This window comes from Mauremys mutica, chromosome 2 (genome assembly GCF_020497125.1).
Source record: "Mauremys mutica isolate MM-2020 ecotype Southern chromosome 2, ASM2049712v1, whole genome shotgun sequence".
Lineage (NCBI taxonomy): Eukaryota > Metazoa > Chordata > Testudines > Geoemydidae > Mauremys > Mauremys mutica.
Window position 1 is genome coordinate 91,263,189 of NC_059073.1, and position 19,017 is coordinate 91,282,205.

The window sequence follows — 19,017 nt, forward strand, 5'->3', positions numbered from 1 at the left end:
TTAGTGGACTTCATGGCTAACTTGGCCATGACTCCCTAACAGGCAGCTTGCCCAAATTTTGGGTTCTGCTTGCCCATTATACTCCTATCCTTTGTAAGCGAGGTTGTGGTTGTTCTGCACTGGATCAACCCGCTCCTCCTTGATTCTCTCCCTCTTCCCTCTCACTTACACCACCATAAGCTGGAGATGAATTTGGCCTCAACTCTTTTCATATTGGAGCAGGATAAGCAAATTCTTGTTTGCATGTAGGCAAGATAATTAATTGGAGAAGAGAATGAGCTCTGTATGTGAGTGGTGGGGCCTGTAGAAGGTACTCATGATCACTGCCAGCCCCCATACAAGAGTAATTTGTGTGAAAACTAGAAGCGTAAATTCCAGTAAACCTTTCAAACAAACAAACAAGAACTAAAACCACCACCTAATTCTAGAAGTAGAAGCTTCTAGGATTATTTTTGTAACAGGTATTCAAATCTGTTGATATTTGAAATGGCAAATCTTAAATATTTTAGCCTTTTCCAGTTTAACTGTCTAATAGATCCCTCAGTACATTTGTATAACAAGGCTGCAGTTCAGTAATTGTCAGATCCTGCAGACACTTACTGTTGAGTATAGTACCAGGAGCGGTCCCATTGACTGTCTCATTGTAATAAACATTACTGTTGCTACTGTTTGTAGGATGGGGATCTAAGGAGGTTGTTTAAAAAACATTGTTTGGAGCATTTTAGAGATCTTGTTTGTTTTTTCTGTTGTAGGTGTGATGGACAGGTGACAGATTTTTCATTTTGTGTCAGGGAATCAGAATGACTGAGTGCTTCCTGCCTCCTACCAGCAGCCCCAGTGAACATCGCAGAGTGGAACACAGTGGGGTTCTTGCCCGTACCCCGAGCTCTGAAGAAATCAGCCCTACAAAATTCCCTGGATTATACCGGACTGGTGAGCCTTCACCACCTCATGACAACCTACATGAGCCTCCAGATATAGTGTCTGATGATGAAAAGGAGCATGGGAAGAAGAAAGGAAAATTTAAGAAAAAGGAGAAAAGAAGTGAGTAGGCAGCTTCTTACTCCATGTGTATGATTTCTCTAACTCGGTGTTTCTCAACCTGGGAGTCTAGGACGGGTTTTGGGGGGTGGGGGTGGTCACAAGCATGGCCAGCATTAGGGGGTGGGAAGCAGGGCAATTGCCTGTGGCAGCCCCGCAAAACTAATTGACATGTTTCACCGGGCTGAAGCCTGGAGCCCTGAGTTTGAGATGGGGGTTGCAATTTTTGTGGGGGGGAGGGGAGGAAAGGGGATGGTGGAGGGTCCAAAACAATTTTTAAATCCAAAAGGGGTCGCCAACACACGCAGGTTGAGAAACACTGCTCTGACTCCTTTCTTTTCATGCCTAAATTTTGAGCTATGCTTGCCTCTCTTAAAAAACACTTGGTTGTTTTTAAATATCTTACTACTTTCTAGGAAAGCTAATGAGCAGGTTTATCCGAAGTCCAAGACACTGCTCGGTCAATTGCCTGGCAATGGGTTCTTCTCATTCCTCTCTATTCTTTCAGACACATCCCTCGGACTCTGAAGGGATAATTGGGTATGTCTTCACTGCAGAGTTAGCCCATGGGTTGCCCCTGAAGGTTCTGTCCACAAAGGAAAACCTCTAACCTGGGTTTAAGCCCAAGTGAGCAGCCACAGCCGAGCATATAGGCATGAGCTTGGGTTTGGCTTCAGTCCGGGAACCCCCTGCTGTTAGTGTGCTAATCCTGTCCCACAGTTCCACCTAGGCTGTACTTCCTTGTTTGAGTCCTCCATTCCTCTGCATTGCATTTTTAATCCCATGTGTAACTGCTCCAATTCTGCTGCACTTTCACAGCATTTGAACAGATACACTATCAGAGGAATCCTGTGCTGCCAGTTTGCCAGAAGCTGACACCAGCCCTCTGATAAAGGTTTTGTGTGATAATATCTGTAATTTGGGGAAATATGCAAAATGACATATGTTTAGTGGACGGGAAAGAAATGGAGAGGCAGAGGAGTCAGTCCATTAGGTGTGAATTGCTTTGGTTTGCAGACTGAATTTCTTAACGAGACAGGATGAGTGAGGTAATATCTTTTATTGGACCAAGTTCTGTTGGTGAGAGAGACAAGCTTTCCAGCCACACACAGCTCTTCTTCAGGTCTGGGAAAGGTATTAAGAGCCTCACAACTAAATGCAAGTGGAACAGACTGTTTAGCATAAGTTGTTAGCACATATTCAGGCTGCTCTGCCTTGAATGTTCCCTTAGCCTGGGCTAACTGCAGTGAAGACATACCTTGAGAAAGGAGTTCCCAAGCGTCTTTGCAAATTCTGAGATAATAGCATGCCAGTAAAACAGAGCACTTTGGTGTCAAATCTCTTAAATTGTCTAAAAATGGATACTTTTCTATTTAAATTATTTCTATAATTTTTAAAGTCAGAAGAGTGAAAAATTAACTTTAACCCTTTGCCTTCCTGTAATTTTTTGTTGTGGAATCACTCAAGGTTTGTGTGTGCATACTGTATGCTTTTTGAGGTGTAGTGAAATGTGCACTATGGTTACTTAGTTAAGTCTAGTCACATAGACACAAATTATGGGCCTAAGCATGAAATGGCATATTAACTATTTTGTATATTATGGTGGTGCCCAAAATGAGCAAGCAAATTGTAAGATCAGCATCTTAAAAAACAGATGGAGAAAGGGAGGGGTAAAGTGGTGCTGTGGCATTCCCTGCCACAAAATCATTTTTTAAAACTTCAGTTTTCACAGCAAAAATTGTTTCTGGTCCTTACAGTTGTGAAGAAAATGGTAAAAACACAAAATGATTGTAAACTTGGTACAGTGATATCTTCCTGAGCCTTCAGACAGCCTAAAGCAATGGCTCAGAGAGATATTAACTGCCTCACTCCCCACAATACATTGCTAAGTCTGAAACCTAAAGATGACAGTTTAAACGTCAGTACTTCCAACTATTCACAGCTGTTCATTTTGTCAGAAACATTCAATTAATGTGCTTACTCCACAATCGCTAACTACACCTCTACTCCGATATAACGCGGTCCTCGGGAGACAAAATAATCTCACCGCGTTATAGGTGAGACCGCGTTATATCAAACTTGCTTTGCCTTTCCTGGTTCCCTGACTGCCCCCTCCAGAGATCCCCGTCCCTAATCACCCCCAGGACCCCACCCCCTACCAACCCTCCTGTTTCCTGACTGCTCCAACCCCTGTCCACCCCCACCCTCCGCCCCGCCCCCTGACCGGCACTCACCGGCAACGGCGGGAAGCGGAGCATCCCGGCCCCAGTCCGCTCCACTTCGCCAGCTCCCAGCCGTGTCGCTCCGCTTCCAGCTGTCAGTGAGTGCGGGGAGGTTGGGGAAAGTGGAGCGACGCGGCCCTAGCCTGCTCCGCTTTCCTTGCCCCGGCCCCAGCCGTGTCGCTGGGGGGCGGCTGGGGAAAGGTCCTGCACTCACCTGTGGCGGGAAGTGGAGCGCCACGGCTGGGAGCTGGCCGAGTGCAGCTGGCTGGGGCTGGGCTGCTCTGCTTCCCGCTGCCAGTGAGTGTGGGGAGTTTGGGGAAAGGACGCCCCCCGCACTCATCTGCGTTGGGAAGCGGAGCGCTGTGGCTGGAAACTGGCAGAGTGGAGTGGGCTGGGGCCGGGCTGCTCCACTTCCACCGCTGCTGGTGAGTGCGGGGGCGGGGCGGGGGATCCCTTCCCCTAAGCCACCTCCCCCGAGCGACACGGCTGGGGCCAGGGCGAGGGAAGCAGAGCGGGCTGCTCTCGGCCCCCCACTAATCCCCCGGGCCACTGTGGGACTGCAGGGCCCCCAAAAGTGCCCTCCCACAGCTCCTGCCCCCCAGAGCCTGGAGGGGGAGCCCTGACCACCCCCAAGACCCTCTGCCCCTTATCGAACCCCTTGGCCCCAGCCTGGCCCGGCACCCTTAACACGCTGCTCAGAGCAGCGTGTCAGAGATTAACCGCGTTGTATGCGAACCCGCGTTATATCAGGTTGCGTTATATCGGCATAGAGGTGTACTTCCCTCGGTGCTAAAAGCATCGCCCTCACCAGTAACTACTTATATGACACACAGTTATATCTTGTCAATAAAAACTTGTCATTGAAAACATGATGACAGCATAAAGTTCAGTCAACTCATATTAAAATGCACACAGGGACTACTGTACTTGTAATATTCAGATTCATATTTAATTAAATGGCAAAAACCTTAACGCAGAGTTAAGGTAGCCCAGTGGTAGCACGTGTCCTTCCAGAATGTCGAGTTCAGCAAAACTCAAACTTCTGAAAACCAGAAAATACAGAGTTAAGGTAAATTCCCATGCAACCTTAACTTTGCCCTCTGGAGCTGGCAGGAGCCACTGGGAATTATCTGTGTCATGCTGTCTTGCCTGGCTCATGACCATGAGTGCTAGCCTCAGGGCAGACTATCAAAAAGCAGGGCACAGACACCCTAAACTGGTTGTATGTTCTATAATTAGATTTCACCAACCTGGTAACAAGTGTGAACTTCGAAAGCACTGTAACAGTCTTATCATAGAGTCACAGACCGGCCCCTTGGGCATTCCAATCTGTGTTGTGATCGCTGCAAGCTGGACTATGTGATAGATCATAACTGTGGACAAACTGTGGCCCACGGGCTGTGTCCAGCCGTCAGAGCTTTTAATCCAGCCCTCGAGCTCCACTGCTCCGCTCCGGCACTCCCGCCGGGGAGCGGGGTCAGGGGCTTGCCCCATTCCACCCACTCGGCACTTGCAAGCCTCTGCGCCTCGCTCCCGCTCCCCAGCTGGAGCACCGGGTGGCGGAGTTGGGCAAGTGATTGAGTGGGCCTGGATAATAAGTGCGTTGGCCACGGCCCACTCATGGCTACACCCCGGCACAGCGTGTCTTTTCTGATTTAAAAAAAACATGTTGCTGTTCACTCTTGGAACTAAGAGGGACCAGACATCAGTCCATGTTCTCCAAATCTTTCTGAACCAGTCTCTCATATTTCAAACTTGTAAGTAACAGCCAGGCAAGGCGTGTTAGTTTTATCTTTGTTTTCTCAACTTGTAAATGTTCCTTTTTGCTAAGAGGATTTACCTCTGTTTGCTGTAACTTTGAACCTAAGGCTAGAGGGGGTTCCTCTGGGCTCTATGAATCTGATTACTCTATAAAGTTATTTTCCACCCTGATTTTACAGAGATTATTTTTACCTTTCTTTCTTTAATTAAAAGCCTTCCTTTTAAGAACCTGACTGATTTTTTCCTTGTTTTAAGATCCAAGGGGATTGGATGTGGACTCACCAGCAATTGGTGGGGGAAAGGAGGGGGGATGGTTAAATTCTCCTTGTGTTAAGATCCAAGGGGTTGGATCAGTGTTCACCAGGAATTTGGTGAAGAAGTCTCTCAAGACTATCCAGGGAAGGGAGTTAGTATTTGGGATTGGTGGCAGCAAAACTAGATCTAAGCTGGTAATTCAGTTTAGGGGTTCACATGCAGGTCCTCATATCTGTACTCTAAAGTCCAGAGTGGGGAAAGAACCTTGACAGAAACAAACTTGTGTTGTCCCTGTTTGAACATGAATTGTTAATTTCGTGAGCATTCATCGCCCGCCATACAATTTCCATACCCAGATGTGGCCCTTATGCCAAAAAGTTTGCCCACCCCTGTGATAGATGATCACTTTACACCAAAAATAACAACAATATTAAGGTTACTCCCAGTCACTATCCTCAGTTCAGTTGTACTCAGATCTCAAACCAAAAACAATGCCTGTAGCCAATCCTGTAATAAACTAACTAAAGCTTTGTTAACTAAGAAAAGAAATGAGTTACTTACAGAGTTAAAACAGGAAACATATACACGCCAATGAGTTACAGTCTTAGATTTAAAAAGGTAATATAAGCTTCTATAATAAGCAGTTCTGTATGTCCTTAGGGCTGACTCAGGAGAATCTCTTGTTTAGGAATCTTTGCCTTTCAGAGTCCAGACAGTATAAAAATCCAGTTTCTCCTTGTCAGGGATTTTTATCCCTTTCACCCCAGAATCCAAACGGATGGGGTGAGTTCATGTGCAGGTCTCCCCTTCCTGCAGGGAGTGAGGAATGCAGTCAACAATGTCCTTTGATGCCACCCAATGCCTCCTTTGCCTTCAGTGGGCCATCTTGTATGCAGGACAAGCACTTTACCTTAATTAATGCTGCTTTTCCTGTTTGGTGAGTTACACAATTATAGTGGTTTTACAATGCACTATAACTTTATACTATGGGATACAGTTGTTATAAGTAAAATTAATACATGCAGCATCCTGCAAGCATTCCATAAAGTCTAAACACTAAACACGTTCATATAACACTAATATCTCTTTTAATTATACTAACCCACAGGTGTGCCAGACTCTGTTTTCAGCTATGCATTTGTCAGTGTTCAGTGAGGCCTTGGGCCTTTGGTATGAGCTGGCATCTGGTCTGCCAGCATCACAGTCTGCATGCATTTCAGCTGCATTCATTATGTGATGTGTAGCTGTGTAGTGGAGGGAAAAGTGGAGCTGCTCGGAAGAGCTGTGATTGTGATATGAAGAGATCTGGGTCTGAGTCCCCCATATGTATTATCAAAGGAAGGAGATGCATGTCATCTTGAGGTTCCAGCATGCATTATTTCAATACAGAATTATATAAGTTGTTTCTGTAACAGGGCACTGGGGTCTTCTTGCCATGGGTGTTGTCATTAGTGAAGTGGGATATGAGTGCAATCTGTGGATTTATTAATGGGTAGGGGAAGGTATAGGTGTACGTAGTATCCTGTGTGCAGATGTGAAGGGGTTGTAAGAGGGTGTGAAGTGGTTGTTAAATTTTCAAGGGTGGTATTCTGTCAGGGGAATAGGCTCAATGTTTAATTGTAGGAGAGGTGCAGGTAGCAACAGTCCATTACAGTGAAGAGGCAGAGTGTGTGTGTGTGTTATGGGCATTGTGTACGAGGCATTGATCAAAAAGGACACAGTTAAGGCTGTGTGGGTGTTTACCAGGTGCAAACACTTCAGAATTCTCTCCAATTTTCTGTAGACTGGACTCATAGAATATGGGGGTTTTGCATGTGCATCTTGAGAAATGTTAGATCCTTTTAAAGTATCTCCCTTCTCAAGGCCAAAACCAAAAGGTTGTAGAGTTCAACTAACAGTAAGATCTTCTGGAGGCCCTGACCCTCCCCCAACAATCTCTTTTCCCACAAGCAGGTGTTCCCTTTATTCCTCTTACCCCCACTTGTAACCTTGTGTGGAAGCCCAGTGGTCTGCAACTCCTTCTTTTCAGTATCTTCAGGTTTTCATTTTCAGTTGGCAAGGATGAAGCTTTCCCCCATTCCATTCTGAGTTTAGTTCTTGAAGCAATGAAAGAGTAGTTCTCTCTGCAAGCTGATTCAATCCTTGATCTCTCTGTGAAGCATCAACAGAGATGGACATTATAATGATAGGTTTTGTGAGGTGGACACTTGTCTATTAAGAATTGGAATGAGACCAACTCATCTTGCTCAGCTAACATTTGATTTCTGCCAAGCCAATGTGGTGTTGAACTAATTTCTTAGAAGAAAAGCTCTGTATACTGTTTTAGACTTGTGAGATATAAAGTCCCTCTGATTCTCTTACTTTGTGTCAGGCTGTCTAGAGTGGCTCACAACTCATAGGGCAGACTGTTAAGAAGCAGAGCACAAACCCCAAATTGGTTGTGAGCTCTATAATTAGATTTCACCAACCAAGTATCAACTGTGAACTCCTCAAGCACTATAACAATCTTAATAAGGAGTCACAACAGTCCCCTTGGGTACTTTGGTCTATCTTGCCACCCAGGCAAATTTACCTTAGTGATAGATGGTTCCTTACACCAAAAATATTTAGATTACTCCCAGTCCCAAAGGTCCAGTCACTTATCCCAGGTCAGTTGTACCTCAGATGTCACACTAAAGACACCACTTGTAGCCAATCCTATAATAAACTAACTAAAGATTTATTAATTAGGTAAAAGAATCAGTTATTGACACAGTTAAAGCAGGTAAGCATACATACACAAATGAGATTCTTTTTTAAACTTAAGACTAATAGAAGCTGCTGCAATATCCAAGATTTGTTTGTCCTTTACAGCTAATCTGAGCTAAGCAGCTTGGGGATCTCTTGCTTATGCTTAGAAATATTTCCCTCTCCAAATGCCAAGCAGCATAGTGATACAGTTCCTTCTAGTCAGGGACTTTCATACCCTTCCCCTAGAGTTCAAATTGTTGTGCAAGTTTTTGTGCCTGTATCTCTTCATGGGTGTGGGGGAGAGGAAGGAGGGACAGGATCAGTGAAGTCTTTGTCCTTTGATGGTTGGCTGATTTGGTTTCAGTGGGCCTTCTTGTGTGGAGGACCAGCACTTTGCATTAATTACAAATACTCAATATAACTTTATACCATGGGTAAAGCTACGTTTTAGTCACAGGTACTTTTAATAAGTTATGAACAGGTCACGGGCCATAAACAAAAATTCACGGGCCCGTGACCGGTCCATGACTTTTCCTGGGCGGGGGGCCTTGAGTGCTCGGGGGGTGGGGCATTCTGGGGGCACCATGGGTGCTGGGGGAGCTGGCCTGGGACCCCTGCTGGTACTGAGGGAGAGGGAGGCCGGACCCAGCGCGCAGCCCTGGACCCCCGTTGGTACTGAGGGAGGGAGAGGTTGGTGGGGCTGGCAGGGGCTTCCTAATTGGCTCCGCGTTCCTGCAGCTCCTAGGCAGCAGGGACCAGGGCAGGGGCTCTGCTGCTCCCACAAGTGCTGGCAGCCGCAGCTAATGTGACCTATGGGGCGGGGCCTCCGCTTCCTCAAAGCTATTGGGGGGCCATGCCAGTAGAAGCCAGGGAGTCCCCCACCCCAAGGTAAGTGCCCCCCGCACTCCCCAGCCCCCTGTCCCTAGCCCTGAGCCCCCCCCCCCACAGACACTCAAACTGCTGTTGCTGGTCCAGCGGCTGCCTGGCTCAGGCAGCCCTTGAGCCAGCACCAGCCGCTGCAAAAGTCATGGAGAGTCACAGAATCCGTGACCTCCATGACACTCGCAGCCTTAACCATGGGATACAGATGTTATATGTGAGATCAGTAAATGTAGCACCCTGCAAGCATTTCATCAAGTCTAAACACTAAACACATTCTCATAAACTTAACATCTATTTTAACAATGCTAACACACAGGTGAGCCAAACTGGTTTCCAGCTCTGCGTTTGACATTGTTCAGTAAAGCCGGGTCTGCCAGCATCACCCCTTTATGTTCATTATCTCCTCTAAGGCCTGGCTACGCTATGGCACCACAGCCATGATGTCGCAGCTGTGCCGCTGTAGCAACATAGGTTAGATCAGTGGTCCCCAACCTTTTTCGTCTGGCGGGCACCAGACGAAGGACCATGGCGGCGGTCGAGCATCTACCGAAATGCCGCCAAAATTCGGCGTCACCGCCTCTGGATGATGCCGCTTTTCGGTGGCAAGCAGCGTCATCCAGAGGTGGCGACGCTGAAATGCCGCCGAATTTTGGCGGATGCTCGACCGCTGGCCAGGATGCGGGCGCATTTAGATGCACCCGTGGACATCGTGTTGGGGACCCCTGCGGTAGATGCTTCTCACGTAGATGGAAGGTGTTTTTCCAGCAGTGGAGTTAATCCATCTTTCTGTCGACCTAGCTGCGTCTGCACCAGTGATTCAGTCAACCTAACTATACTGCCCAGGGCTCAAATTTTTCATAGCTGTGAGTAATGTAATTAGGTTGATCTAATTTTTAAATGTAGACCAGGCCTTAGTGTGTGGATTTGTACTTTTGCTTTGTGACATTTTCTTTGCTGGGAGAAACTGTGCTATGAATGTAGGTTCTGCTTTGCTTTTCTAAAACTAATAAAATCCTTTACAATGAAAAGAAAATAAAGCAAAGCACTTACTTCAACTTCTGGTGCTCCCCACACCCAAGGGAGAGCAATAGCCTGAATGTGAACTTGCACTCAGGAGTTCTTTATGTATTAAATAACATAATTGTGGAGTGACCTACTTGTAAGTTTGTTACCAAATTTTGGCACAAGTCTAGTAGCTCTTGTCAGTCGAAAGTCTAGTAGTAGACAAATTGGGGTGCAAGAGGGGAAATGAAAGAAGTCATTACACAAGCTAAATATGCATGCATCTCTGTTCCATCCTTATTTTTAAGAGGCCTATATATGTTGATGTAGAATCGTTGACAAATTGAAGCCATGCATTTTTATGTAGATATAGAAGTATAGATATTATGTGTATTTACATCAGGGTCACACATAAGATCAGTGTACTCATAACTTCCTTCTGTTCTAAACTTGTTTTTCATTCTACCTCTTCTTGCTTCCTTAAAATGGACCTACATATTTTTAAATCAATTAATTGTAGAGACACATGCAGAATGCCCCAAAGAGCTAAAATAAGAGGGCTGTTCACCTCATAAATGATTTAAAATATTTGTTGGTTCAAACACCTCACCCACTTAACATGAATATCTGCCCCCTGTGATAGATTGCAGTTCTGTAGAATGCAAGATTTCACTTTAAAAATAAAATAAAATGAACTCTTAGCACTTGCTATCGTACAGAGAGCCTTCCAAACATGAAGAGAGTATAACCAACAAAGGAGCTGTCTTCGTGAGACAGCAGAAAAACTGAAACATTGGCTCTGAGAGATGTTAACTGTCTCCATTCATCTCAGTACCGGTATTATAGTTTAAGCCTATAAACTACATTGTATGAGTCAGATTTAGCTTGTATTGCACAGTTATGCAACTCTCTACACAAATTGGGTTAATCATATATCTAAGGGATTAAAGGATAGAAATAGTGGTTGTCCTAAAAGTGTCCATAACCACTCTTTGACTAATGGTGAATGTAATAAAGTAATCTTATTAACTAAAGTTTAGCTGCTACTTGCGGAGTACGTTTTATCCTGGAGAGATCTGCAAACCTCCCATTGTTATCAGCGGGATTTCTTCTGAGGATCATGGGTAGTATCTGTTCCTGAACTTGGAGACTACACACACTCTCACTCTCACTCTTACTTGGCTGATTTTAACATATGACTTTGATCCCTTGAAGCCAGGGCACACCACTTTCACCAGCATGCACTGTGCTGGTGCTGTTACATTAACCAGTTAATCCCCCTGGAACATGGAGTATTTTTGAGGGAATTAAAGGAGGGGTGTGCTGGTCAAGTCATTGCAGTTTATTTAGTATACCTCAGTTCTATGTATTTAAAATATTTTATACCCGTTACATTTTTGGGATTTGAATATAAAAACTTTGCAAAAACTATATTGTCTATAGAGCAGCTTGGGGAAGCTGCCATCGAGCCTGTCTAAATTGTGCTGGGGCGCCTCTAGCCCTTGGAGCAGCCCAGGATCAGAAGGGCACAAGGTGGTTTAAATCCATTTTAGCCCTGTGGGTGCAAGCATACAATGTCACACACGGCGCCTGCTCTGAGCACCTTACAAGCCAACTAGTAAAAAAAAAAAAAAAAAAAAATTATCAAGCCGTGTCCATTAAGAAATGGTGCTTGACTTAACTCTGTCCTTCCCTCATGCAAATAATAGGCCCGTTTCATGTTCCAGGAGTTTTTGACTAATGGAACAATATCAGGAAAACCTCATTCAGGAGCATCACATCAGAGCTTAGAGCTGATTATCCTCAACTTTCGGGGAACCTAAAAACGACATATTGCATGTAAAATCTCTGCTTTGTTGAACACATTTCTTGTTTACTTTATTTAGCTCTTCGGAGTATTGAGCATGTAAACCTATAATTAGTTGGCTTAAAAAAAAACCTTCCAATCCACCTTTAAAGATTTTCCTGTTCTTGCCTAGAGGATAGGCAGGGCTAGCTGCAGAGGTGTAGCTTATAAAAACTCTTGTGCATATAGTTCAGAGATAGTACCTTGTATTCTGCAGCTGAAGTATGGCGTTATGAGGCTGTGACTTTGGAGTTGCAGTCTCACATAGGCTACATAAGGCAAACGTAGAACTACAATAATAGGTAATATGTCAGTACAGTTGGAAAAGTAAGATTCCCCCCTTTTAATGATATCTTGATCTGAGGCTAAAATTTAATAATTTCATACTCCTCTTAAGAAGATTCTTAACGTTTTCAGAAAGGGAGTGAGCAATTAAGTGACTCCACCCTTTGCAAAGTAATTTATTAAAGCTGAACTTGTGTAGCAGATGATTTTTCTTAACAGCAACTTTTATACTGTTGATTGCAGGAACATAGAAGTTGCCAGACAGTTGTTTTATTTTGCATTTCCTTGACTATTAAGTGGACAAATAGCACGTAAGATGGACATTGTCATACTGAGTAAGTACTTAAAATACCAAATGTTGAGGTGATTCATGAGATGTGTTCATATTGGACAGAACTGTGAAATGCTGATTTAATAATTGCCCTACTTAACGCTGCAAAAAGAAAAATGGATCTTTTTAAGTTGTAGGCGAGTACCATGTCTCTTTCAATATTACCCTTTACCCCTTTTTTCTCCTTCTAGCCTTTTTTTTTTTTTTTAATAAAACAGGTCGTAACTTTCTGCCCCTTGCTTTCTCTTCTTTCTCCCAATAGCGGAAGGTTATGCTGCCTTCCAAGAGGACAGCTCTGGCGATGAAGCTGAAAGTCCTTCCAAGTTGAAGCGGTCCAAAGGAATTCATGTTTTCAAGAAGCCCAGCTTTTCCAAAAAGAAAGAAAAGGATTTTAAAGTAAAAGAAAAACCCAAAGATGAAAAACATAAAGATGACAAACACAAGGAAGAAAAACATAAAGAGAAGAAGTCAAAAGACTTAACAGCAGCAGATGTTGTAAAACAGTGGAAGGAGAAGAAAAAAAAGAAAAAGCCAACTCCAGAGCCAGAAGTACCTCAGATTGATGTTCCAAGTTTTAGGCCAGTGTTTGGGATTCCTTTGGCTGATGCAGCAGACAGGACCATGATGTACGATGGCATTCGCCTGCCAGCAGTTTTCCGTGAATGTATAGATTACATAGAGAAGTATGGCATGAAATGTGAAGGCATCTACAGAGTTTCAGGTATACTGGGCACATCTAAGTGCAGATTTTCAAGGCTTTACCTTCATTTGTCCAAAAAAATAACATGAATATAGTACTTTGCCCTTCTCCCCATATCCACTCCACATGTATAGTTTTACTCATTTAATTTAATAAAAGACTGCAATTTCAGTGAAATTAACTATGTAATTGTAAGCCAAGCTATGGATTTGAAATTTCTGAAATATGGCTTATGTGATAGTAGAGAAGAAAATTCTACGTTCTTAACCTGTGGAGTAGGAGATGGTTAAGTTACAAAACCAGTCTCATGGTGTAAGGGAAGGGAAAGGTTTATAAGATGCACGGGTGTTCAGTGTTGGACCTCTCCTTCTCCAATGTTTCCATAGCATGGTCACCCACTTGCTGAAGGTGACAACGAAAATGTATATGGTTTGGTCTTTTTGAAGGGGTGGAAACTAGGTATGTAGCATAATGTGCCTTTGAGGCAAGCCATAGATGCTAAAACATTTTGATTAGTGCTTGTGATTATTTTGAGTATATTGCTCCGTTATTAGAAATAAGATACAATTCTAGCTAATGAAAATGGAGATTTGGTGGGGAGTTGAAGTAATAAATAGGTTACTCCTGACTTTGCTTTCCTCATCCACTTTCATTCTAATTTTCTTCCAAAAAGAACGTAAATATATACAAAACCTTTCTTTTTTTTCTTTCAGTAAATCCACTAGTAATGTAGAACAGCAGTTGAGAATTTCAGCTTGGATCTGAAGAATCACACTGGTAGAAACACCAAGATAATTAGTAGCCTTAGTTGTATAACATTGATCTACATACAAGTACCAATGATTTTAGTCATTATTTAAATATACAGCTATATTTGATTTTTGAAAGCCATTTGCAATAGGAATTGTGCAAATATTCCAGGTACAGTACTTGAGCTGTAGAACAAAAAAGGACAGAAAATAAGAAAAAGCATTTAAAGCAAGTAAAATATGTATGATCTAAATCTATAAAACAGCTGAGGGAACCAATTTTAAAGGCTTTATGATACATGCATGCTGTTGATATACATGGAATTTGTTGGGGATGCAAGGATAAGGCAATAGTAAAAACTGTTTCTCAGACCTTGTATTTCAGAGCATTCAAGTGATCACAATGTCTTGCAGAAATATAACATGCTCTGGGTTTTTGTTCGGTGACCTATTTTTGAGCTCTCTCGGCATTCTCTAGTGCAACATTCCCCTCCTCTCATGTGAAAGACCGTTCAAGTTAAGCTTATTAGCTGAATCAGATTCCTCGTTCCTTTACTATGCAGATGTATTAGTTTATGCAGTTGCATATGAATTTCAACCTATATTTGAGCCTCGGGTATAACAACAGAAACAGTTCCTCATAAGTTGAGGTCTGAAAATTCTGTGCCTAGGATGATCTTCATTTTCCTTGGATAGCCTTTTCTTTATTCACAACGTGCTGTCTAGTTCTGGGTCTTTTGGTGGGAAACGCATTTAACCCACCACCTGCCACATTTACCTTATAGCCATACCAAAATTCTCAGTTTTAAATTTCTCTGTACATTTCTGCAGGGTGAACTGAATTAAATCATCAATTTTAATCATGGTTTAAATCAGCACACGGGAAATCTTGTTTTGAATAATCAGTTTTAATTATGGTTTGCATTTGTAATTTTTAATTATTTTCCTATTTTATTGGTTAGTAACCAATAAAACATGTTGATTTGCAAGTGAATATAGCATTAAATTTAGTGCTCTTTTTTGCTAACCAGGAGGATACACTATATTATACACATTTATTTAAGCAATTATGTAACTTAATTTATATTTATTCAGATTCTGACTTATTATATTTTGCTATGTTTAAAAACAGCAAAGGATGCATTTTTTATTCACTAGACGATTAATTGTTTACTTTTGATGTGTCAAGCTCTATAAGAATGAAAATTCAAATTCAATTAAAAATTCACAAAAACAGCATTTTAATATTTTTATTAAGTAAAGCTACCTTAAATGTGATCAATACAGAAGCAAAAAAAGTTTATCAAAACATGTTTTGTATTTCAAACTAATTTACCAAACTAAGTATTATTATCTATAGTTAGTGAATTGAACTCATTGTTTCTGATCACCATTGTCCTTCTAGATTTTAGAACTAGTAGATCTTACCCTCTTACTCCCAGGTTTTTATTCATAGATTGGAAAAGGAAAACCAGCTTGACTGCTTTTTCAGTTCCTGATTGGTTTCTTAACTTTGAATGAACAAGTCATTGAATTGAACTAGTTGAATAAACTGAAATGAAGAAAATATTTTCTTTGCTCCTGCAGAGAATGCTGCTATCAAATGCTGGTTTAGTAAACTCTGGTTCCAGGTACTCAGCCAGTTCAGTGGTTTGACCTTCTGTAAAACTTGGCAGCAAACATACTGCTTAATATTACTTTTGTACTTAATTTAAATTATTTTAAAATGTTTAGGCCTTAACGTAGGTTTCTAGTTTCTAATTTAATTTTAAATAGGTTTATTTTTTAAAAATTAACCTGTATTTAATTTAAATGAAAAAAATCTGATTTAAGTAAAAGACTAATTTTTAAAACAAAATCAATTTTTGTTGTTTTGTTTTTTTAAATAAAATCAGGTTTTTTATTTTAAAACAAAAATAACCAATTTTTATCCATCTGCATTTCTGCAGAAAACTGTATCAAAGCCCTCCCATTAACTGACAAAGATTCTCCTGGTTTTGGGGATATTGGATAGTTTTTTCTAGTCATACAATAAATATACACTTTGACACTGATAGTGACCCAAACCAAGAGTTTTAAATATCACGCGTCCCAGGAAGGATGACTGATTGGAAATTGGCAAACAAGAGTTGTTGTTGTTTTAAAGGAGGTCTCTGGCTTGGTGGGGGGCGGGGGCTGACAGAGATTATTCTGTCATTAAAAGTTAATTGCAAGTATTTGTTAATAAAAATACTCATTTTAGGGCTACATGCTGAATTCCAACTGAGAGTTTAAATACACAAGTGATCTTAAACTTTTCCCCTTATTTTAGGTGCTTTGGCTCCCACATTGATCTGACATTGCATCAATTTCTATGATCATGAAACCCTGGTAGAGCATGCAGGCAACTTACTTGGGGGTGGGGTTCAGGTAGGTGCCATTGCTTTACTATATAGTGTGGTTTAGCAGTGGGTCTTTTGGTATATACATATATTTAAACTTTATAAAATTATACCGATATGGTAAAGCAGTGTCTCTTACTTGTATAACCCCTCCACACCCACGTGTGCTCATGCTGTCAGGCTGGAACTGTGCTTCAGCTACACAGCCTTTTCACATCAGAGCAGGAGCCAATGTTTTTTGACTACAGGGGACCTAAAACAAACACATTACACTAGCTTATGTGCATGAATTTCCTTCTTAGTCTTGTTTTTAGAGGCATTGAGCACAAAACCTTACTTGATCTTGGCTTTATTTTGTAACATACAGGTCCCCTTGAAAGGTTTTTCTGAATTAACTTCATTCTTTGTAGGGAGCCACCAAAAAAAAAAAAAGCATCTAAAAAGAAAAAGTGTGTGTATTAATAAGGAGGGATGGGTAGAAGAAAACCTGTAAGTCTAAAGCTGTGTCTACACTGCAAATTAAGGTGTAAATAGTTGCCAGCTTTAATTTAGCTAGCCTGGGTAACAGTAGCAATGAAGACATGGCGGAATGGTCCCTGGCGTGGTCTAGCAACATGAGTAAGCATCCTGTGTCCATTGAGGGCTTATATTAGGGCTTGTGCTGAAGCCCGTGCCACCACATCTTCATTACTGTTGTTACCATCACTAGTTAGATGAAAGCTAATGGGTATACAATTCACATTAATTGGCAGTGTAGACATACCCTAAATGTAAAGATGGTTGATATACTTGTTTTCAAGGTCTCTTTAATTTCCAATCTAAATATTTTAAGGAATAAAATCAAAGGTGGATGAACTAAAAGCAGCCTATGACCGAGAAGAATCTCCCAACTTGGAGGAATATGAGCCGAATACCATAGCCAGCTTGCTGAAACAGTATCTACGAGAACTGCCTGAAAACTTGCTTACCAAAGAGCTAATGCCCCGCTTCGAAGAGGCGTGCGGGAAGAGCACAGAGGGGGAAAAAGTTCAGGAGTGCCAACGCTTGCTGAAGGAGTTGCCAGAGTGTAACCATCTCTTAATTTCTTGGTTGATTGTGCACATGGACCATGTTATCGCAAAGGAACTAGAAACAAAAATGAACATCCAGAACATTTCTATAGTGCTCAGCCCTACTGTTCAGGTACATGCGCAACCCAACATGTGAGCTGTATTGCAGTCCTAGCAAGAGATTCTTTAAAACGTCCTCTCTTAGAAATGTGTACACAAACTATAAATGTTATATTGCAGTTGAATAATAGCTTCTCTTCATGTATTCTTCAGGACTTGATATTTTGGTTTTACTTATTCCTAATGTGGGCTGGTCTGAAATCCAGATGAACATATTTGGCCTTTAAATATAGTTACATAATGTAAGCATTATAAACACTGTTGTATGATTAGTTTTACAAGTACGCTAACAGTGTGCAGTGAGAGAGGAGGAGTGGAAGCCTTTGACGCCTATAGTTGCACACACACTTCCTTAGAATTTGTTAAAGTTGGTGGTTTAATGATTTATCATTGAACAATATTGTATTAGTGCTTAACTCCTATATCAGGCCAGTCAATCCAGTTCTGTAAACACAGATTTTCCTCATGAAATAATTATTTGGGTATATTGGCTAAGTATCAGTTAATATATTATCAGAAGAAATCAAATGGACCTAGTGAGAGTTTTGAGCAATAATTGGATTACAGCTTAATTTTTAATTAAACTTTATATATTTTAAATTGGTCACCATTTGGAATTGGAGTTTTGCTGCATAACGCACTTTGTGATTGGGGTTTCTCAAAATCTTACTTCATGATTTTATAATCTCAGTAAGGCCCTCCAGCAACAGGGTTGGGTTTTACTCACTGATACTTTGTTGTGGCAGCCACTGTCCTGTCCTCCTCCCTAACAGAATAGGCATGAAATTAATGCAACATAACTCATGTCCTGTCATGTCTTATTGCTTAAATAGATTTAGGCAATAATATAAAATTGGTGTCAGAACTCTGTCACTTATTTCAACACAAGCTGTGAATTTCCATTTGATAGATCATATCCAAACAAATCTAGTCTCAAGGCAATGAGCATAACGGCAGCTCTTTCAAAAACATTTTGTGGCCAGCTTTTTTCTCTCTTTAAAGTATTTGAGATGTGTTAAAGGATATTTTAAATCTGCTGAAATATTGGGGAGAAATAGAGCAAGTGGTTATTCATGCATAACTCAATGATTCCCTTTTTTTTTTTTTAACACTTCACAATATGGTAGATGTTACTTGCAGCCCTGTACAGAGTCTGTTGTTGGATTATCCTTTAAAACTGTAAATATTAGTTTAGCTGAAGTCTGTATCTGTAAGGAAGTGGGGGTGTCATTCTGAGCATTTTAGCAAACATGATGAATATGTGGCCTAGTAGAGTTATAAAATGTGTTATCATTAACCCTTTAGTCTGAGAGTTAGGCCAGTCTACACTACAGACCGATATCGGTATAACTACTTCGCTCAGGAGTGTGAAAAATCCAGACCTCTGAAAGACGTAACCCTCCATGTAGACAGCACTATGTTGATGGGAGAGCTTCTCCCATTGACATAGATACTGCCTCTTGGGGAAGTACATTAACTACACCTATGGGAGAAGCTCTCCTTTTGGTGCAGGCACATCTTCACTTAAGCGTTACAGAGGTGCAGCTACATTGGTGCAGCTGCGCCAATGCCGCGTTTTAAGTGTAGATCTGCCCTCAGTTTCCTGATGTTCCTGGCTTACTCCAGATTTTTAAGGTTCTGAGTTTTTCATACCCACTGATCT

The 19,017-nt window shown here is 41.7% G+C and overlaps 1 protein-coding gene across 1 annotated transcript in view; it reads left to right on the forward strand.

Moving 5' to 3' along the window:
* Positions 1 to 19,017, forward strand: part of RALBP1 (ralA binding protein 1) — a 55,559-nt gene that overhangs the window by 21,653 nt on the left and 14,889 nt on the right. Inside the window, exons 2-4 of the mRNA XM_045005665.1 lie at positions 753 to 1,044; positions 12,618 to 13,076; positions 17,018 to 17,367. Of these exons, the coding sequence (XP_044861600.1) occupies positions 801 to 1,044; positions 12,618 to 13,076; positions 17,018 to 17,367 (1,053 nt within the window). The 5' untranslated portion in view covers positions 753 to 800. The remainder of the gene's footprint in view (positions 1 to 752; positions 1,045 to 12,617; positions 13,077 to 17,017; positions 17,368 to 19,017) is intronic.